Source organism: Nelumbo lutea, chromosome 5 (genome assembly GCF_056320005.1).
Source record: "Nelumbo lutea isolate HS-2025 chromosome 5, American lotus-T2T, whole genome shotgun sequence".
Taxonomy (NCBI): domain Eukaryota; kingdom Viridiplantae; phylum Streptophyta; class Magnoliopsida; order Proteales; family Nelumbonaceae; genus Nelumbo; species Nelumbo lutea.
Window position 1 is genome coordinate 46559428 of NC_142688.1, and position 23838 is coordinate 46583265.

At 37.0% G+C, this 23838-nt stretch overlaps 1 protein-coding gene across 1 annotated transcript; it reads left to right on the top strand.

The window, feature by feature from the left end:
* Window positions 1–958: 958 nt before the first annotated feature.
* Window positions 959–17926, top strand: CCP2 (ubiquitin-fold modifier). The gene is made up of 4 exons (XM_088944194.1): window positions 959–1311; window positions 1425–1522; window positions 4953–4985; window positions 17660–17926. The coding sequence occupies exons 1-4, from the start codon at window positions 1247–1249 to the stop codon at window positions 17737–17739; spliced, it is 276 nt and encodes a 91-aa protein (XP_088800320.1). The 5' UTR covers window positions 959–1246; the 3' UTR covers window positions 17740–17926.
* The last annotated feature ends 5912 nt before the right edge of the window (window positions 17927–23838 follow it).

Below are 23838 nucleotides of genomic sequence, written 5' to 3' on the forward strand. Positions count from 1 at the left end.
AATAGAGTATAAGAGTTGTGGTGAGAATAAGTGATGGTAGGGGTGTCAATTGGACTGGATTTGGTCCAATCCGATTCAGTCCAATGTGAGTCCATTATAAATGGACCAGGTCCAATCCAATCCAATGAATATTTTGGACCATTTTGGACCAGTCCAATTTAATGTTTAGACCATCCAATCTGTTCAATTTTGTTTTCATTTAGATCGGTTTCAACTCAAATCTAGTCCATTAACTCCTATATTCTTATCTTATATCATGGATTAGATATTGTCTTAATCCAATCCAATTTAATATAAATATGTTATGAACAGATCAGGTACAATCCAATCTAATAAAATATTTTGGACTGGATTGGTCCAATCCAATATGTCTTGTTGGTCCGTCCAATCCGTCCAAATTAATTTATAGGAATTAAGGGGGTCCAATCCAAAATCGGTCAATTGGCACCCTTAAGTGATGGTAGAGGTATTTATAGGAATTAAGGGGATTAATTTGACCAAAATACCTTTCAAAACTAATTGTTTATGGATGTTAGGAGGGGCATTTGGTCAGTTTTAGGGATGATATGTTATTTAACTTAAATACCATCCTAAACTAACTATTCGAGGTATTAAAGTAATTTTTTGCCCCCATCCAAAATACATAAATACCCAAAAAAATAGCAAATATAACCGTTGGGACCCCTCCAACGACTATGAACCATACTGCGGTCCCCTCTGTAGCCTAGGCCCAGTAAAGCCTGGATTCCCATCCCGTGCCTTGGCACGGTACTATAGCCGTATAGCGACCATGCCAGGCACGACCCCTGTCGTGCTGGGCCTGCTGGCACCCGCCACCAGCCCGGCCCACATTACAGCTCCAACCCCAGCCGTGTCATGCGTAGACTGCGGGCCGTGCTCTTCTTCGTTCCATGCCCACGCGCCTCAAAATTCAAGCCCAGCACAGCCACGGGGGTTTGGGACGGCCCGCCCCACTTTACAGCTATACAGAGGATGGAGGATGTATCTACGATTGATGCCAATCTGTTGGATGAGGGCAGTATTGGCTTACTGCCCTGCTTTGGCTGCTTCTCCCTGGAGAAATATTCCCTATGACTATGATGGTTGTTTGAACGGGCTTTGCACTGACTGAATCCCATTTCTTCTCCTTGCGTGTATCACTGTGTTGACATCCGTTACTTATTTCAGACATAATAATCTAATAGAACTCTCTCTCTCTCTGCGCTAGGAAACCTAGATATCAGCAATGGCGGGTGGAAAGGTCTCCTTCAAGGTCACGCTGACGTCGGACCCGAAACTCCCGTTCAAAGTGTACGTCGGAGATGATTTCCTTTTTTTTTTTTCTCTTAATTTACTGTTTATTATTGTTCTTTCTTCATCTACCTTCGATCTTCGAATAGCTGAGTTCTCTTTATCTTTTCCAGTTTCAGCGTTCCAGAAGCAGCTCCGTTTACGGCAGTTCTGAAATTCGCTGCCGAGGAATTCAAGGTTCCTCCCCAGACCAGCGCTATCATCACTAATGGTACCAATTCTCCCACCTTTTTTTTTATTTAACTTTATTTGCTTAACTTGCATGCGGTTTTTCTTTTGGCTTTTACCTTTGCTTCGATTTGCTTTTCTTTTTGGGAACCGGATTACGGATTACCAGAGTTTAGTTTTGAGAAGATTTCTAAATATGTGTCATTTATCAAAAAAAAAAAAAGATTTCTAAATATGTGGATCTTAAAAGACAGAAATTAGACTTGGAGCAATAGAAGAATTCTAGAATTTTCTAAAAAAATTAAATTTTCTTGAAGGTTTTGGTTATTCTAGGCACTAAAGGTGCATGAGCTTCATGGATCCTTTTTTATGCTGTCTGTTTGGTTTTGGAACTCCTAAAGATTGTGATTATCATATCTCTGTGCTGCTTTGCACATTTTATTTGATGTATAGCACCCTGACATGAAAGTAGTCTAATATGTAACCCTAATTTCTGAAGTTGATATTTGCTGCTGAAACATCTGAAGAGTATTGACCAATTTATCAATCATGTATTTCTGTTGGCGGAAAAAACTAATAATGAGAACATAAATACAAAAAAGGGAGTAAAAGGAATCAAACAGAAATTCTGGGGGGGGGGGGCGTAAATTAATACCTTTTCATCCCAAAGCACAAATTGTCCACAAAACTATTGACATGTGGATGGGCAAGATCTGCAACTTGGACATGTGTTCAGGGTTACAAAATAGTTTTTGAGGATGGGTTTATACATTAATATACCATGTTACCCTTTTCTAATGTTGCAGGTTTTGGTCCTATGGCTGCCTGCGTTATGGTGAAACTATCCTTCTTTGCTGGATTGTTTGTTTAAGGGAAAAAAAAAGAAAAATCAATGTTCAAACTTTCATTGTTTAGCTAGGAGTCCCATTGTGGGGTGTAATGATGATTTTGGTTGAACCTATCCATGTGGTCAATGACAATCCAAAGATCACTTTATTAGATTGATTATCCAGATTGGCCATGTAATCCCTTTACATGGTTAAAAGTTTGTGGTTCATATTGATAAGAGAACATGTGATTGGGTCTTTAGTTGTCAGATCATTTTTCCCCTAGAGATTTCTGCAAGAGCGAATTGCACAGTTGATCTTGATTCTACCATAATATTAATGTTGTTGAGTTTCTAAGATCATTTCATACTTTTTCTGCACATGGTTGCATGCCATTTGTCTGCTTTCTGATGAGTAAATGCTTGTCTGCATTTCTTTCTTCCCTTGGTGTTCTGCTTCTTGAATAACCAATTAACATTGTGCTCCCTTGCTTCTTTTAAGAAATGTCAACTAGTTGAGGAGGTTGTCTAGTTTATTGCTTCCATGTGTGAGTGCTTTTTCGGGAATTATTTCCTCTTGTGTCATCCTTATGCTACACTATAATCCTTTGAGTAAGGAAGGTTACAGAATAGTAAAGATTTGCTATGTAATGAACTGCCATCAACCATTTTTGGTAAACTAGTAATGGGAAGGAATACACTAACTAGCAGTCCAAATCAGAGAAAGGAGGATCTCAAACCTTAGAGAGGCAAAGCAGATATGAATCTAACAAAAGAAGCAAGAGGACAAATTTACCTTAGAGGGTGGGAGGGCTCCCAATGGTACTTGGTGCTGCCAACCCCACTTTTGGCAAGACTCTCTGCCAAAGTATTAGTAGATTTTGAATCCATTGGGACTATTCTGTTACTGTAAATGCCAATCCTAAGGGAAATCAAAAGTAAAAACCCTCTTTGAACTAACCAATAATCACCCCGACCTTTATATATTTAAACCCAAGAGAATACATGAGCTGAGACCTGGAAACACCACTAGAATATTATCTTTAACACCTCATACCTGTGACTTCTAAAGACACCACCAATTCTAAATGGTCATCTTCCTGTCGGTAATCCATCAAATTTGATGTTGATGGCTCTCTCTCTAGAAGGGGAGATGGCTCCTTCATAACTTCCTAAAGGAAACAAAGCTAAGAACTCAAAAGGTTTTCTATCCTCCAATCACAAAATTCACATAAGTTCCCCTGAACTCATTCCTTTGTTCATGATCCAATGGGGCACTCTAATGGTAACGAAGTCAATAAAAGTTATGATAAAATGAACTCTATCCGAGAACCTAAGTTCTTATAATGGACAAGAACATGGATGGATATGGCATTGGATATGAATTTTACAGAAAAAATTCAAGTATCTGACATGATATTGGTATCCTTATACAGGTATCTGTGCCCCATAGATACTAGTTTATAAGACTAGATTTAGGTTTCTGCTCCACATTCCTGCTAAAAGTTTTGATGATAGGGGGAGCCTATTTGCCATCTACTTGTGAAGCGATGATTAGAGAGTTGCCAGGCTTTCCTCTAAAGCCGGTGGTATTGGTCACCATAAATTCTCTAACATCTTATTGCTTCATTGGAACTGTAGTCATTGGTATGATATTGAAGGTGGGCCATCTAATTTCAGAAGGATAGTGACGAACATGAATGAACATGTGTTTTTTTTTCTGCGCAACCAATAAGCTGAAGTGCTGGCTCATTGATTGCTACATCATTCATCATGCTTGAAGTATGGTAGCATTCTAATTTGCAGTTTATTGGTTGATATGGGAGTAGAAAAATAACATAATTTTTGGATGGAAAAGATATTCTTTATAATTGGTGTTTTGCTAGATGGTAAAAAGTTAAGTCTTCTCATGGTCATCTATATTGAAGCACTTCATGGTTTTAACTTGCAGTGTTTTTGAAGGAGAAGCAATCCCATGATTTTTATTCCTCTTTTCTGGTTTGCAGTGATTTAAAAGGTGCGCCTAGGCGCACAAGTGAGGCGCATTTTAGGGTATGTGCCTTGCCTAGGTCCCAAGTGAGGGATTTTCTAAAGGCACTCTCTTGGTGTTCCTAGGACACCTTGTGTCCGGACCCCCGACCAAGCCCCTCGAGGCAAGCCCAAACAAGTCCATATTAGGGTCTTGAAATCTTAATCCCTATAACAAAGAAAGGTTTTATAGCTTTAAGTGTCTTTTAAAAATATCTTTTATTAGAATGAATGAATGAGCAACATTAGCAAAGGCAACTCCTAGAATAAAAAATGCATAATGTTTAACATCATATTAGCTACCTCACCTTGCGCCTTGCATTCTATACCTGTCACATTTTCACTTTTAAAACACTGCTGGTGTGACTTTCTTGCTCATTTTTGCTTGCATGGTTCTATACCTGTCACATTTAAATTTCCGTAAGGGTAAGGTTCTTTTATCCCTTTTACCATTATTTCAACATTTGCATTTATTTATCAAATAAGAAAAATAAATGCTTGTCCTTTTCTAGAATGTCACCAATGCACATTTACTTGAATTTTCACCCTAAACTTCCTTATTTTTTTTTTTCAATTTTCAGTTTGTTGACTTTAATTTTATCTTTTTTATTTTGTTCAGATGGTGTTGGTATCAACCCTCAACAAAGCGCAGGTATGTTAAGATATCACCTTTGTGTATCTTTCTTGTTTACTTACGTTGTTCCTTCCTGTTTTGTTTATTGTTTTGAATCATGTAAAATATATCATTCATTAGAATACCATAATCAACTGTATAGGTTATGGTAAATTTGATAGAAAAAAACCATAAACTTTTTTCTGATGTCAAAGATTGTTATATACTTTCGGGGGGCCTCTATCTTGATGATGTTTACAGCTTTTGGTTCTCAAATTCTTGTGCACTTTGAAGTATCTTCTTCAGCTTCACCTTGGAAATCTATTCAATGGGTACTTGAGTACTTCTTTCTTTTCTAAGATTTATTAGATATGATGCGGGGTGTGGAGATAAAGTCCTTTTCTGGGAAGGTCTGCAGTTAGGTGAATCCCCTCTTAAAATCCAATTCCCTTTGCTTTACTCCCTGTCATAGTTATCAAGGCAACGCCTAGGTGACAAGGCGCCCTTTTGAGGCTCGCCTCACCTAATCGCCAAGCCCTTTTGTATTCATTCTTTTTGAGATTATAATTATAAAATAGACATTATTAAACTAAAATAAACATTTTGTGTGTTTATATACTAATTTCTTTTTATTATTTTCTTATTTATTAGGGTTTAATCAACACAAACATTGCTAAATTCTGTATTGAACCCTCAAATACTTAAAAACCTGAACCAATAAGTAAGGAAGAACTTAAAGTTTTATCTAATCAGAGCACATTTTCCTCTTCCATATATTCTTTTTCTACTTCTTCTTTTTCTTCTTCTTCTTCTTCTACTACTACTACTACTACTACTACTACTACTACTACTACTGCCAATACTTTTTATTTTCTTCTTTTCCTATAACAAAAATAAGGGTTCAGCCCCTATATTTTTTGAATTTTATTTGCCTTCTTCCTTTTCTTCTCATGAATATGTTGATTTTCTATACTTTAATATGAAATTTATACTTTTCTTATGAAAATCATGAATAATTATTAAAGAAACATGGTTATGGTACCTAGGAAACTACCCTAGGATCTATGTTTTTAACATAAAAAAATCCATTGCCTAGGCGCCCCCCAGTCGCCTAGCCTTGCCTTGGCGCCTTGAAAACTATGCTCCCTGTCTAATTACAAAGGTGATCCTATCTCAAAATTTTTGGCTGCTTCTTTTTCTTAACTCAAATAAAATGGGATTTTGGGTTTAGCAGAGGTATAGCTGTATAAGAGATGGTGAATGTGATTCTCTACTTGGATTGTTGGCAAAACTTTAAACTGTTTTCTACTTTTCTTGGATCCACACATAGAAGATAGTAGGGTTTGATCAATTTATCCTATTGGTTTGTTTTCCTATGCTTCCTTCTTCAGTACTCTTCTTCAGACAAATAATATGGGGGTGGGGGGGGGGGGTGGGAGGAGGGGGTCTTCCCTGTGAAAATTCAAGCCTTTCAATGAGAGGTGTTCCTTGGCAAGATTAACGCCTATATATGCTCCAAAGAAGAAGGTCAAGTACATCCCTTTCTCCTTATATGTGCATTCTGGTTAAGGCAAGTGGTGAGACTATTCCCCATTTCCTCTAATCTCTTGTTCTTTTGTGCATTGCATTTGGGTTTGCTTTTGCTATTTCTTTGGTTGCAAATGGAATCCTCCTCAAGATGTGGTGAACCTTTTTAGTCCAAGCTTTCTTAAACAGCCAAAGAAGAGAGGGAGAATCATGTGGGCCAGTTAGGGTAGCAGTAACATGGATTATTTGGAAAGAAAGGAATGAGAGGGTATTCAATGAGAAAAACAGATAATTGGAAGAGTTGGCGGATAGCATAAAAGTAAAAATTTCACATTGAGTGAAAACAATAGAGGCCTTTCAAGTCTTCTTGATGGAGGATATAATAAGAGCTTGGGCAGAAGTATAAAATTCCTATTCAATGAAGGACAAAGTGGTAATGGAATGGAAACCTTCAGCAAATAAAAAGGTTAAGCTGAATTTTGATGGAAGTTCTTGGGCAATCTGGGCCTGGAAGGTGTTGGGGGTGTGCTTAGAGACACAATAAATAAGGTTGTGGCCTTGTATTTGGGCCCGGTTGGTGTTGGTGATTCTTTGAGAGCCGAGTTATTAGTATTGTTGCAAGGACTAAGAATAGCAAAGCGACTCGATCTTTAACAGGTGGGGGTAGTAGGGGACTCCAAGTTAATCATATCTTGGACAAGTGTAATACTCTAGGTGCTTGGGTATACAAGCATACACTAAGGCTATGTTTGGTTTGAAGTAAAAAGTAAGAAAGGAAAGGAAAGTTAGGGAAACCTTCACAAATCTTGTATAGGTTTCCCTAACTTTCCTTTCTTTTCCCTACCTTTTCCTTCAAACCAAACATAGCATAAGGGAAATTTATTGCATAGCTAAAGAGATGGACGCTTCTTTTAAATGGGCCAGGGGGACTACTAGGGCTAAGTTGTAATCACATATAGTAAAACACATGGGTTGTTGGAAGTCTCTCCAAATTCCAACATCTAGTTGTACTGTTTCTATTCTAATTTAATAAAATTTCCCTTGCTGAGAAAAAAAATGCATGATCAATAGAATTAATCATATGTGAAATAAAAAGAAAACAACAAAGCAGAGAAAATGAGTTGGAAAGAATTGGAGCAAAAAGTTGATATAGATGACTCCAGAATAAGACATGTTTGTGTTCATGCAAGATGCAACACTGCAACAAGCACAAAAAATGCATGGACATTCCCCATTTATGTAAAAGAGGAAAAAAATGGACCAGTCTCATTTGAATTGCTCAGCAATCAGCATTGCATGGGATTATAACTTTTTACCCTTGAATAACAACAATTGGTTATTTTGGCTGTTCCTTCTTAAGCTACAGTATAAAGGAAATCTAATATAAGATGAAACTAATCTTAGGTATTTTGTTTCGGTAAAAGACAGATATGAACCACTTATTTGAGGAGCTTGATCAAGTCACACCAAAAAGATGGACACATAGTGCATACAAATTTGCCCATTTGTCTCATCTTTTTTGATATTTAAGTTGTATATAAGTATATAATTAAAGTCTTAAACCTTGATCGTGATACCTCAGAATGCAAATCGACTTGAACATGAATCAGCATAGTTTTTTTTTTTTTTTTGAAAAAGGTAAGGTAATTTCATTAAGAATATAGAGAAGGATACAAATAGCCCCCCAGAAGGAAGGAAGGCCCAAGAACCAGTTTACATTACAGCTCAAGGAGATTTCTAGAGTTCAGCTGGGCTCCAATCTCCCTGTTTTGGAAACCATTTACAGAAGCAATCCAGGAAACCATTTTTCCAAAGGAATTAGAGATGAGGGTGTCTATTCCTTTGGCCTTGTTCTAGAACACTGTTGTTTCTCTCCTCCCAGATGGTATTAATCACTGCTGCAGGAATTGAGCTCCAAACACTTTTGGCCAACTTGAAAAGTCTTAAACAGTCCCGGTACCACATCAGACCCAACACAGACTTTGGCATGATCCAGGGCACTCCTACCGAGGAAAGATTGTGATTCCATAAAGACATTGAAACAGAACAATGGAGGAACAAATGATTGTTATCCTCTTGTTGACGGCTGACCACATAACACACAATTCAAGTCTTTAATCTGCACTCCTCTCCTCAGCAGGCCTTTCTTGGTGAGGCACCTATCCAGGGCAGCAGCCCAAACAAGGGCATTTACTTTGGTAGGAGCTGTTGCATTCCAAACAATTGCATCTGGAAAAACAGGTTTGTTATCTCCTTCCAAAATTTTGGCAAAGGACCTCACAGAAAAGAAACTGTCTGCACTCCAGATCCAGCTCCATCTATCATCTTCCAACAGGTTTATGGTTTGATTTGATAGCAGCTCAAATAACTCCCTTACTTGATTAATTTCCCAATCCTGAAAGTTTCTTCTAAATGAGGGGCTCCAAATGATGGAATTGTTTGAAACTTCATAGCACTTGGCCACCAAAGCATCTTGATTATCAGCCAAGCAAAATAACTGAGGAAACAACTGCGCCAAAGGCCTTTCTGCACACCAAATATCTTTCCAGAAATTTAAATGCTGACCATTTCTCACCTTCTGAACCAGACACCTTCTGAATCAGCATAAAAATTTAACATACAACTCAGTACATCAAACAAGGTGAAAGTGGAGAGAGAGAACTGAGAACATTATGAGGAATCAATTTGAAGATAAAAATATGAGAAGATTCCTTGAGTAGAGGTGTAAATCAAGCCGTGCCGGCCCGCAGGTCGAGACGGGTCGTGCTTCCCTCCCCTGGGATACTTCAAGGGGTCGGCCTGGCATGGCCCATGACCCGAGTCCATGTAGGCCCATGCTGTGTCACAACCCAAGCCTTATGCCAGGCCGGGCCGCAAACTAGGCCAAGCCATTTTTTTTTAATTTTGAAAAATAATGAAAATTTTAACATAAATTAAAAAAAAAGACAAAAAATAAAAAAGATCTTAAAATTTTATTTTATATGAATTTTGATGTATACAATATTGTTATATATGCAATAATAAAATGGAAAATAAAATTATATATTAATATATTATATAATTATTATATAATATATATGAGCCGGGCCGACACGTGGGCTGTGGGCAGCACGGCCCGCAATCCGTCGTGCCAGGCCGCAGGTGGCACGAACCGATTTACACCTTTATCTTTGAGTGACGGGGGGGGGGGAGGTCATGTCATGAGAAGAGCATGATAGGAGGGGGAAAGTATGGCTGTTTGGAAAAAACCTGGGCTGTTTTGAAGCTTTGTCTGGATGGCTTGTTAGCATGGGTGTGGGATAAAAGAATAATTGCAATCAATGTTCTGATAATTAAAAGAAAAATAAAGAACTAAGTGAGATAATGTATCATGTGTACAAAGCTTCAAAACAGCCCAGGCTGTTTTTTTCCAAATAGCCAAGCTTTTCTCTGATAGGAGGTTGAGAAGGACATTATATAAAGAAGAGGATGGAGAGAAAAGGTGAAACATGTAGGATGTTTTTTGACAGTCTCAATGGAAGCACATTCTCCAATAACTGGAGCAAGCTGTGTCTAGATAGTTTTCTTTAATAAGAAATAGATGTAAAACCTAAAACATGTGTGCATTCAAGATTCTTATATACAATAAGAATAACAAAAAAGAAAAAAAAACTTTGTTGAGATGGATCTGCAGGTTGGTTAATCCTCTAGAAAATGTTTTAGCTGGGTATCTGTTCAGAATCTGCTTAAGAATGATGATTAATCTGCTCCTTTTTTTAGTCAATTTTTTTTTGTTGTCCTTTAATGTAGATCAGATGTGCAAAGTCTCTTTGTGCAGTGGGCCCTATACATCATTGTATACACCTATTTTATTTTGTTTTTCCTTGATACAAACTGGGCCAAGCCATTTTTTTAAATTTTGAAAAAAATGAAAAATTTAACATAAATTTAAAAAAGACAAAAAATAAAAAAAGACCTTAAAATTTTATTTTATATGAATTTTGATGTATACAATAATGTTTATATATGCAATAATAAAATGAAAGAATATAATAAAATTGAAAATAAATTTATATATATTAATATATTATATAATTATTATATACAATATATATGGGCTGGGCCGACACACGGGCTGTGGGCGGCACGACCCGATTTACACCTTTATCTTTGACTGACGGAGGGGGGGGGGAGGTCATGTCATGAGAAGAGCATGATAGGAGGGGGAAAGTATGGCTGTTTGGAAAAAACCTGGGCTGTTTTGAAGCTTTGTCTGGATGGCTTGTTAGCATGGGTGTGGGATAAAAGAATAATTGCAATCAATGTTCTGATAATTAAAAGAAAAATAAAGAACTAAGTGAGATAATGTATCATGTGTACAAAGCTTCAAAACAGCCCAGGCTGTTTTTTTCCAAATAGCCAAGCTTTTCTCTGATAGGAGGTTGAGAAGGACATTATATAAAGAAGAGGATGGAGAGAAAAGGTGAAACATGTAGGATGTTTTTTGACAGTCTCAATGGAAACACATTCTCCAATAACTGGAGCAAGCTGTGTCTAGATAGTTTTCTTTAATAAGAAATAGATGTAAAACCTAAAACATGTGTGCATTCAAGATTCTTATATACAATAAGAATAACAAAAAAGAAAAAAAAACTTTGTTGAGATGGATCTGCAGGTTGGTTAATCCTCTAGCAAATGTTTTAGCTGGGTATCTGTTCAGAATCTGCTTAAGAATGATGATTAATCTGCTCCTTTTTTTAGTCAATTTTTTTTTGTTGTCCTTTAATGTAGATCAGATGTGCAAAGTCTCTTTGTGCAGTGGGCCCTATACATCATTGTATACACCTATTTTATTTTGTTTTTCCTTGATACAAACTGGGCCAAGCCATTTTTTTAAATTTTGAAAAAAATGAAAAATTTAACATAAATTTAAAAAAGACAAAAAATAAAAAAAGACCTTAAAATTTTATTTTATATGAATTTTGATGTATACAATAATGTTTATATATGCAATAATAAAATGAAAGAATATAATAAAATTGAAAATAAATTTATATATATTAATATATTATATAATTATTATATACAATATATATGGGCCGGGCCGACACACGGGCTGTGGGCGGCACGACCCGATTTACACCTTTATCTTTGACTGACGGAGGGGGGGGGGAGGTCATGTCATGAGAAGAGCATGATAGGAGGGGGAAAGTATGGCTGTTTGGAAAAAACCTGGGCTGTTTTGAAGCTTTATCTGCATGGTTGTTAGCATGGGTGTGGGATAAAAGAGTAATTGCAATCAATGTTCTAATAATTAAAAGAAAAATAAAGAACTAAGTGAGATAATGTATCATGTGTATAAAGCTTCAAAACAGCCCAGGCTGTTTTATTTTTTTCCAAATAGCCAAGCTTTTCTCTGATAAGAGGTTGAGAAGGACATTATATAAAGAAGAGGATGGAAAGAAAAGGTGAAACATGTAGGATGTTGTTTTTTGACAGTCTCAATGGAAACACATTCTCCAATAACTGGAACAAGCTGTGTCTAGATAGTTTTCTTTACTAAGAAATAGATGTAAAACCTAAAACATGTGTGCATTCAAGATTCATATATACAATAAGAAAAGCAAAAAAGAAAAGAAAAAACTTTGTTGAGATGGATCTGCAGGTTGGTTAATCCTCTAGCAAATGTTTTAGCTGGGTCTCTGTTCAGAGTCTGCTTAAGGATGATGATTAATCTGCTCCTTTTTTTAGGTCAGTTTTTTTGGTTGTCCTTTAATGTAGATCAGATGTGCAGAGTCTCTTTGTGCAGTGGGCCCTATACATCGTTGTATATATACACCTATTTTATTATGTTTTTTCCTTGATACAAATTTACTACTTTTTCAAGAAAAAAGTTTAGCTAGAGGAGGTGGGGGGGGGGGGGGCAGAGCCATATATGAAAGATTCTATCTCTCCAAGGATAGCAGCTTTCTGTTTCAGTTTTCTGTTGTTTCATATACCGTATGGATTTCTCCTATGAGATGCATTTGTGTCTAGCCCTGGCATCAATACTTTTAGATGATTGTATCCTGATTGTTTGAACTCATTTAATAATCAAAAGTAAAACAAAAAAAGAAGAGAGAAGAAACGGAACAGGGAAGGATAATCTTTTTATGGGCAAAAGTTACCAAGAATCAAGAGCAATAAAATGTGCAGCTATTTGAATGGAATAACTCATCAGGAAAATGAACACACATTAAGAAGAAAGAAATGTAATGAAGATAGAACTGACAGTGGAATTGATCTTAGTCTAACATGAATATGTCAAAAAGTACTTGCAATAATTTAAGGATCAAAGGAAACAAGTAAAATCTAAGTGATGCAGAAACCAATACCATTAATCCTTGCGGTTTAACATATTATAGAAAATTATCTACAATCAGTACATCCACATATTAAGAAGAAAGAAATGTAATTAGCATATGCTGGAAGCATTTTTTAATGTAATAATTATTTTTCCAAAAGAAAAAAAGGAAAGTTCATTAAAATATGACTAAAACTTACCCTTCTACCCCATTCATTGGCCCGATCAATAAGGTAAGATTATTTCCGATCTTCAGAACATTTTTGCAAAGAGAGTGGCTCATTAAAGTAAACAGGAAGGCAAACTTTTGTGAGATCCTTCCCAATGTTATCTTGAATCATTGACCATAGGCTAATTTCCTTCTCTTTTTAATGGGGTTAGGCAATTTCTTGTGCCGCCTCGCATAAAGATAGTTAGTACCAACAGATTTAATTGAACTATCAATACCATCCTCAGAATCAACAGCATAAAGCTCTTCATCATCAGAGTCAAATGATCTCCGGAAATCAGATGCACTGCTTTTAAAGGAGCTTGATGAAAGAAATCACATGTATCAAAGAAAGTGTTATCATCATCGTCTGTTTCTTCCTCTGCATATCAGGTCTTTCATTGTCATCCTCAGATTTTTTTTTTTTTTTTTTTGGAAAAAGGTAAAGTAATTTTATTCAATGAGAAAGCCAAATACAACAAGATTCGGGCCAACTAGGCCTTCCTGAGCCCAAAACATATTACAAGAACATCCATGATTTAGTACAAAGAAGGAGAGAAACATTCTGACTTTTAAACTCCTCATTCACCGACACCCAGGAGCAAATCTTCCCCACCACTTTCTGCACAATCTCATATGGACTTTTAGATTGATTACAGAAAATTCTATTGTTTCTTTCCATCCAAATGGACCAAAGAACAGCCTGCGGAATAGTATTCCAAACAAGCCTGCCTTTCATGCTAAGACCCTCCAATCTCCAACTCATAAACAGCTATAGCCCAACACACCTCTAGTTTCTTGAAGAAATGTCCCCAGATTGAAGAGATCGGACAGTGAATGCACAAATGATCTATAGATTCAGCACCCATGCCGCATAAGACACAGGAGGGATCAGGAATCTGCATACCCCTTCTCTCCAAGTTGACCCTAGTTAGACATTTATTCAAAGCCATTGTCCAAACCAGGAGGTTAACCTTGGAGGGACATGTGGGATTCCAAATCTACCCATCCGGGAAGTTCTCCTAACTTGAGCTGCACATCTTAAGGAAAAGGGATTTAACTATGAATCTACCATCTGCATTCCACTTCCAAGTCCATTCATCTTCCATACTCATAGCAATTCTCTGATTTTGAATCTGCCTCAACAGACCTACATACTCCTCCACTTCCCAGTCTAGCAAATTCCTCCTACATAGGGGAGTCCAAGAGAAGGAGCCCCCAACGGTACTAATGTTATCAGCAATTGAAGAATCTTGATTCACTGCAATTTGGAACAGCCAGGGAAAAGCATCAGCCAAGGGGCCTTCCTCACACCAGGAATCCTTCCAAAACTTGATTCTATCCCCTTTTCCAACTTTAAACTTGATCCCGTTCATGAAAAGAGTACTGATCTTAGAAATACCAGCCCTGAGAGAGCTACCCCCAAATGACAAGGGATCGAGAGTTTTCCAATTTTCCCAATCCACACCATACTTAGCCACAATGAGGCACCTCCACCAAGCATTTCTCTCATAAGCAAATCTCCATATCCATTTGCTAAGAAGAGCAGCATTGAAATCTTTTACTTTCCTAACTCCCAAACCACCCTTCTCCTTAGGCTTACACACTTGCTTCCACTTAACAATGTGAATTTTCTTCTCATCCTCCCATCCCCTTCATAAGAAGTTCCTTTGAAGCTGTTCCAACCTCTTTGCAATTTTATTTGGAATTGGAAAGAGAGAAAGAAAGTGTGTTGGGAGATTGGACAGGGAGCTCTTAATCAATGTAACCCTACCACCAAACGATAAATATTTAGCCTTCCAAAGAGCCAACTTCTTCTCCATTCTCTCAATGATTGGACTCCAGATTGAAGAAGATGAACATTTTGCCCCAAGAGGCAACCCCAAATACTTAATTGGAAGGAGCTCCATATGGCAGACCATATCTGTGCACAATCTTCCAAATTTACAACTTGACCCACTGGGATGATCTTACTTTTGTTCAGATTGACTTTGAGACCTGTAACCACTTCAAGCCAACTCAGAATTCCAAGAACTGTTTCCAACTGAGGTAGAGATGTGTCCACAAAGCAGAGGGTATCATCAGCAAACTGAAGAATATTAACTCTCTTTACTTGGAGAGATAGCAAACCCGTTCCATAATCCCGATGCTGCAGCCTTCATACTAAAAAGAGTGAGGATTTCCATAACACAGATGAACAACAAGGGTGACAGAGGATCTCTCTGTTTCAGCCCCCTAGAACTACCAAAGAAACCCGTGGGCTGCCCATTAATTAGGATTGAAAATTTAGAGGTCTTAGTACAAACACTAACCCAGTTTCTCCATTTTTGTCCAAAATTCATGCAGTCCAACACCCTATCCAAACAATTCCAATTGACATTGTCATAAGCCTTCTCAATGTCAAGCTTACAAACAACCCCCGGAATACCTTGTCTTCTCCTTGAATCAATTAACTCATTAGCAACTAAAATTGAGTCTACCATCTGTTTGCCTGGAATAAATGCACTCTGATTATTTGAAATAACATTACCTATCACCCCTTTCATTCTTTCTGCCAAGACTTTAGCCAAGATTTTATAGAAACTGTGAAGTAAGCTAATAGGCCTAAACTCCTTAATATTCACAGCCCCCTCAAGTTTTGTTATCCTCAGATTCAGTAGCACTTCCTTCTGAAAAATTATTCAACAGAAGTAGGGTTTTGTGTAATATACAAAGCTTGAAGAAATATTCCTTGACTAGGGAAGTAATAACAATTTTCAAATGGACACTTAGATAAACCAACAGCATTGCTGATGCTCAGCAAAAACCAGTTGTAAATAGGGCTATGTTGTATTGGAGGATACCTCTCAGGGGAATGTAATATACATTATACAAAAAGAACAACTGGGATAGGTAGCAGTTTGTAAACCAATCAAAAAGAGGTGCTAGGCATGAAACAAAATTACATATATAATTCATTAATCACACTCAATAATATTTATGATTGTTACTAATCAAAAAGATGGAAGAATTAGAAACTAAAATATATGAATCTTCCACCTCAAAACATAATGACTTCCATCATCCAGAAACAGCAAATGATCTAACATAATTGTCAAGGTGATGAGGAATTTTCTTGGAGCCTTATCCCTCATTTTGGTGCCTCAATATTGGTGGTGTATAAATTTTAGGTGTAGTTTAGCTAAATTGTATCTTGCTGTATAAATAAAGGTAAAAGGGTGTAAGGAAAATCATATAAAATCAGTTTTCAATTTAGAGATCCATAAAATGGATTTGGGGCAAAAGAAAACAGAAATGTTAATGTATTTATTGTGACAGGGATTTAACTAGTAGCCCCTGTCATTGTATTCATCACAACAAGCTTTTCTTCTACTTTCCTCTCAATTTTTGTAAATGCAATAAAGCGTCCTCTCTCTCTCTCCCTCTCTCTCTGTATCTTGTATATCTTTGCCAAATTCAGCATACTTGAGGTTTTGTCCCTTTGCTTTTTTTCCTCCATTTTTTAGTCGTAGATGCAAAAATAGCTCTTGTTTTTCATAGATCATGTAATGCTGTTTCTCTTCTACTTTTACTGTTTAATTTGTTCATTTCAGGTCATTTTTAATGTTTTCTGGTTTCTACTTCAATTAGGGAAACAATTTACCCATAAAAAAAGCTAAAGAAAGCCAGATACACACACACACACACACACACACACACACACACACACAAAAGGGGTGTCTATCAGGATGTTATAAGTGTAGTATGTGCTCATTCTGATACTTTAGTTTCTATGTTGCCTTTTCTTTGGAGGAGGGCATCCTTGATAATGGGTGGGGCCATATCATTGTTATTGTAATAATCTTATAGGTGGATAGTATCCCCCAGTGTTGACACTTGGTTGCACTTCCTTTCCATTTTACTTACTAAAAAAAAATCACCTTCGATTCTTCCATAGCAAAAAGGAAATATGATCAATTTCTAGGAAGACATCAGAAGATCAAGGAACCATTAGAAAAATAAATCGATGAATCACACTGCACTAGTTCATACAAGGTTCACAACAAAGAGCCCAAGCGCATACATCCATATATTAATTTTCTATCTGAATTCACATTTCAAGTGCAAGGAGCAAAAAAAAATACGAAAGGCAGTTAAGTTTACGCCCAAGGTGCAACTCTGATTGAAGTTAAAGGTTTACTTTTCATCTTTTAACCTCACTATTGGGAGTGAGGCTAAAAGATCGGAGATTGCTCTCTGGGCAACAGGTCAAGTGAGGTAAGAGGGTGAGTACCTTAATGAGTTTGGCAAATTCAGTAGGTCTTCGTAGAACCTATGGGTTGGAGGCTTGGAGGAACTCCAATGGAAATGAAGTTTATGTTCTCTCCAGCTGGCTAGAGCTTGCCTCAATTCAGTTTCCTTACCCCCCCCCCCCTCCCCCCCCCCCACACACACAACAATATCAGAAACCGACTGTAAATGAAGTTTATGTTGTTCTTTAATTGCAAATTATTCTATCTTCAATTTTCATATTGCAATATGTGGCTGAATTTCTGTACCAAGTGTGTGCCTCCAATTAGAAAGAGAACCATCAAACATGACAAATCAGAATAAATTGTTACTTGAAGGTCCTCTATTAGTTCTAGACGGTTTTATTTATTTATTTTTCTTTTTCAGGGAACGTCTTCCTTAAGCATGGATCTGAACTACGTCTGATTCCCCGAGATAGGGTGGGAGCTTTGCGGTCATTCACTTAAATGATGCACTTGTATCAGGTTGAAGACGCTGTAGGTCACAATAGTGCTATTTTATTTCCTTTGGTGATCTCATTCTTCAAGCATTAAGCATTTAATGAAGTTATACAAATTAGATATGTATGGGGATCCTATGTGATAGAAATAATGAACTTTCGAAATAAATATATTTATATAAGAAGCTGGAAAATTGCATCTTTATCCTATTTACCATCAAAAGCATGAGGAATAATATGAAAACCATGAAGTGTAATGCCATAGGGAGTAGACAGTGACTACCGTGTAAGTGCAGTCTACTTTTTTATCTGACTCAAACCTGCATTATCATACTTTTCAGCATGAGATTTCCACTCTCTCTTGTATTTATAGTTTAAGAAAATAGGTCTGAACTCATGAATCTTCTTACGGCACTATGGTTGTATACAAGGCTGCTTTTGGTAAGAATGCAAGTGCAAAACCAAGGTAAATTTGTATTCTAGTTCAGTTTTGCAATTGTTTGGTAAGAATACGTCATCATACTGAAAATGAAAGTAAATTTGTTGTTTTCTTTTTCTGACATTTTTGCATTCAAAATGGGGCAAAGTCTGCTTTCAAAAAGTTGAGACAAACTTTTGCACTCAAGTTGCTCGTAAGGTAGATTCCAGTCTTAAAAGTTAGTGTACATACTCGTCACAAGTACAACCAAACATAAAACAAAATTTATCAAGCCAAAACCAAATGATTTTTGCATCCTACCAAATTTAGCCTCAGGTTCACAGTATCAATATGAATTGGCTGATATGGGTAAAATGTAGAGCCCGGATACCTAAAAGTAAAAGCTCTGATAACATGGATCTAGCCGCTCATTGAGAATATCTCCCGTATATGTATCTATAAGTTCATGGGGAGATGTTCCTACTGTGGCTGGATGCGTATGTTTTTAGGTGTTTGCAGGGTTTTAGATTTCAGGAGACCTTGTCACATGTTTTCCTCTGTTGCTCTTCTTGATTTTCAAGCTGTAGGGAGAACCGGAGGGGCAAGTGACCACAAATAAATTCATTGGTGCTCATTCGATTAGTGATGAGCCATCATGCAAGCAGATGGATGGCTTTGAACTTTATTCAGCATGGGACCCAATGCTAAAGGAGTAGATCAGGTGCAATATCCCAAAAAGTCGAGACATAAGTCTAAAGGCATTGCAAGCCATGAGGTTTAAAAATTAAGAAAAAAATTAATTCAAGTTATACATGACAAAATTAACATATGATAATTAAAATTGAATTACGAGCCCCGTTTGGTCTGCAGGAATGGAGGTTTGGAATTGGAATGGACTATTCTGATTCCAGCTGTTTGGTTGGGCAGAATCGGAACTGTTATTCCCATTCCCATTCTTGTCTAGCCAAATAGACTGTGGGTAGATTATATGATGAATCATCCATATAATTGACATTAGATTTATTGTCACCCAATATAGTATGTCATATGTGTCAAGTGCATTAAAATTATATATATATATCCACAATTTCTTTTATGCCTAAAAGGCAAAATATGCATCCACATAATTGATAAATATGCTTTATACACGCATACATGTCATAAACAAGGGAGTGGGAATAAATGTACTAAAATCAAGAGTTTGGATTTTTTTTAAATATTATGAGTTTATATTAATTCCCATACACAGAGTGGGGATGAACATGTAATATTGATAATGGATGGAAAAGACGGGAGTCACTTTATTTATTTTTTTAATGATATTTATTGTTATTAATGTGTTTTTGAGATTTATGTAATTTTTTATTATATCCATGTGTATCTTAATTTTCCATCATAAATGTGTTTTCCAGACCATATTTTTCTTGTCCCTCTGGCCCTCTGCATCTTCAGTCTTCAATCTTCCTCATCTCTTATTGACCTACCTGGTATGCAGGTGCCTTATCACCTGTCTTCACCCTTTTAATCCACACTTAACCAACTATATGATCCCACCTCCACGGCACCACTCCTCTTCCTCCACTCCACTCTGTTATTTTGTTTACTTTATAGGCAAAAGAAAAACAATCCTAAAAACTACTCGCAACGGATGCATCAAGATTCAGGATTGTCAACAGCCAAAGAGCAGGAATCTAGCAGAAACAAGAACTTTTCAGTCTTATGGGCTACAAAGTGAGTAGCTACGTTTCTCTTCATCGATACAAACACAAATTTAACATGACTAAACTTTTCTCATTCATGTCTGATCAAGTGCAAAAGAGAAAAAAAGATTGAGAGATATCATCTAAAATTCAGCATGACTTTTTCACATTTTTCTTAAATTCATCACGACTAGGGCTGTTCATAAGAAGGCCCAACCCGATCAAACCGACCAATCCGAACCGACCCAACCTGAGTCGGCCGGGTTTTCATCAACATTGGTTGGTTTTGGGTTGGGCAAAATCATAAACCGATATATCGGGTCGGTTTTGATTTTCTTATGTGAAAACCGAAACCAACCCGAACCAAACCGAACCAATTAGTTTTCTAGTTCGGTAGTTCTTAGTTTCCTACTTAACTAGTCTTCTACTAGAACTAGAACAGCCCTACCTTCTAGTTCCTACTTAACTAAATTGTATCTATCCTAATTTTTCTAGTCTTTTACACCAAATAGGCAACCCATTAGGCAATTACAATTAGAATTAGGTGTCTTCTTAGTTCTAGACTTCTCTATCATTTTTGTATAGAAGCAAAACCGAAACCGACCGAAATCAACCCAACCCGACTCAAACCAATTAGGTCGGTTTTGCCTATCAGTGGGTCGGTTTCGGTTTCCATCTCATGTAACCCAACCAAGTCGGATCGATTGGAAAAACCCCTGTAAACCGACCCAACCCGACCCGTGAACAGCCCTAATCACGACTTTTTAAAACCTCCAAAAAACTCACCTTCAGTTAAGATTTTCATTAGATCACTGTTAGTTATCATTAATAGAATTTTTTTATGTAAGCATTTACATAACCAACTGAATGATCAGTCAACATTATTAATTCTTCAAGACAAAATTACTCGGCTGCTATGGGCTTGGGCTTGGGTCAGGGTAATTTTGTCATAAAACATTTAATATGCTTGACTTGCCATTCAAGGGCAATTTAGTCATTTAAAATATTCAAACGCTTATATCGACAACTTCTGTTAATAATCACTGACAGTGAATTAATGAAAATCTAACGGAAGGTGAATTTTAGACAATAAAGCTCATGAATGATAGGAGGATCTCTTGAGGTTTTGAAAAGGAACAATGTGAAAAATTGGGAATGGGATAAAATGCAACTTCTGGCAGGACAATTGGGTGGAATTGAAGTCAATAACAGACTTGATAGGAACCCAATTAGAGGAATCACAGCTTCAAAATCAGAAAGTAAATGAATTCAGTACTCAGAATTACAGTTTACGGCACTTTCAAAAATTGGCAGATACAGTTCCTCAAGAAATAAGTAAATAAAATAAAGTAACTTCACCAACCCATTAACCCTAGATCGGACAACATTGGGGACTAACCCTTGATGGGAAATTGACAGTGAAAACTGCACATAACTTATTGAGAGGAAATAATAGCCTAGACCCTTCCCTTTTCCCTATGTAAATTGATAAGCAAAGCAAGGAAAATCAAATGTCCAGAAAAAATAAAGGTTTTCCTGTGGTTACTATTCTTAGGGTTCGTTTGGTTCACAATGGGAATCAGAATTAGAATTGGAATTGTAATGGTCTATTCTCATAGTATGTTTGGTTCAGACAAGAATGAGCCAGAAAAAATAAAGGTTTTCCTGTGGTTACTATGTTTGGTTCGCAGTCGGAATCAGAATTAGAATTGGAATTGGAATGGTCTATTCCCGTAGTCTGTTTGGTTCAAACATGGATGAAAATAAAAATTAGAATCAACAAGAATGAGATTTCACTCCCAATGGAAGGACAGGGGATGGCCATTCTCTCAAATGGAGGAATGCCATTCTATGAGGAATGGAAATGAAATTTTGATTCCGCTCAACCAAACAGTTGAAATCGGGACAACCCATTTCGGTTCCAATTTCGGACCCCTATTCCTGCAAACCAAATGGGGCCTTAGATAGATTACCCACAAGAAGAAATCTCTGAGAGAGAGGAATCCAAATCAACCCAAAATGCCCAAACTGTGGATAGACCCAATTGGAGTGTGGTCCAACCATTTAATTAAAGAACAACTAGAGGATAACATAAATAGACTAGAAAAAAATTATGTTTAATTAAAATATGATTTGGCTTAAATGGATCCCCGGCTCAAGGTTATTTAAATAAATTTCAACGCCTCAACTTAAATTCACCATGACTTGGGCTAAATTCACCATGATTTGGGTTAAATTCACCAGGTCTTTGCCCCTCTAGTCTTGATTATTCTCCCCCATGTATAAAAAAAAATCATGGTGAATTTAAGAGAAATGGGAAGGCTTGAATAAAGCAAGTAGATTTCTATTCTACTGTAATTCAGAAAAGAGAAGAAGAGAAAAGAAGAGTAGAGGAGAATAAGAAGAAGAGAAGAGAGGAGAAGAGAGAAGAAAGAAAAAGGAAAATAGCTTTAGGTTCTTTACATAAAGTAGATTTATTTATAGCTTTAGGTTCCTTACAAGAAAAGAAAATAAACATAAAGTCCTAGTCCTAATAAAACAAAAAAGAAAATGGAGCCCAACTTAAAAGAATTTAGAAACAACTAGGTGTGGGTATGGAACCAAACACACTAGAGCCTGAGTGTGGGTATGGAACCCCACACTCATGGCTAACCAACTATTTTTTCACTCCCCCTCAAGTTGGGAGTAGATATTTGTCATGCCCAACTTGTGTAGATCTGTCTCCAATATGTTTTTTGTGACTAGTTTGGTGAAGATATCAGCTAACTACATGTCTGAGACAATGTAGGGAAGGCATACTTCTTGAGATGCGACTCGCTCTCGGATAAAATGTCTGTCAAGCTCGATATGCTTAGTCTTGTCATGTTGTATTGGGTTGTGGGCAAAATATTAATTGTAGATTGATTATCGCAATACAACGTCAGAGGCTTCTCATAATCAACTTCCAACTCATTAAGCAAGGATCTCAGCCATAACATTTCTGAAACACCATTGGCCATGGATCTATATTATGCTTCTGCACTGGAGCAAGCAACAACATCTTGTTTCTTGCTTCTCTAGGAAATGAGATTTCCCCCCACAAATGCACAATATCTAGAGGTGGACCTTTTGTCATCAGCACATCCAGCCCAATCTGCATCTATATACACTTCTATTTTCATATGACTATTATTCTTGAAGAATATATACCTCTCCCTGGACGTCTCTTTAAGTAGGCAAGAATCCTTTCTACTGCAAGGGGGTGGGTGGTCCTAGGAGGATGCATGTATTGACTAATAACACTAACAAAATAAGAAATATCTGGTCGAATTAGGCAGAGATAAAGAAGTTTTCCAACCAACCTTTGGTACATAGCCCTGTCCTCAAGGAGTTTTCCAATTTCTGCACTTATCTTATGGTTGGGCTCAATGGGAGTATCAGCAGGTTTCACTCCTAACTTGTTAGTTTCTTCCAATAGGTCCAAAACATACTTCCTTCGAGAGATGAAAATGCCATGCTTAGATCAAGCTACCCCAATTCCTAGAAAATAATGTAACTTTCGTAGGTCTATCACTTCAAATTCCTTGTGAAGGTGTTGTTTAAGGGTTTCAATTTCACTAGTGTCACTTCCTGTTATCACAATGTCATCTACATAAACTACAAGTAGAGTCAGGGAATGACCCGTCTTCTTAAAGAAGAGAGTGTGATCTGACTGAGCCTGTATGTATTCGAATTTGTCCAAAGCTAGTCTAAACCTATCAAACCAAGCTCTTGGAGATTGTTTCAAACCGTACAAGGCCTTCTTCAAAAGGCAAACTTTCTTTCCTGCTTCTATACTATAAAAGCCAAGGGGTAACTCCATGTGTACTTCCTCTTGCAAGTCTTCGTTGAGGAAGGCATTCTTAACATCCAGCTAAAATAGTGGACATGAGAAGTTTACAGCAATGGACAGAAGAACTCTGATAGTGTTCATTTTTGCAACAGGTGCAAAGGTTTATGATGGTGCGCA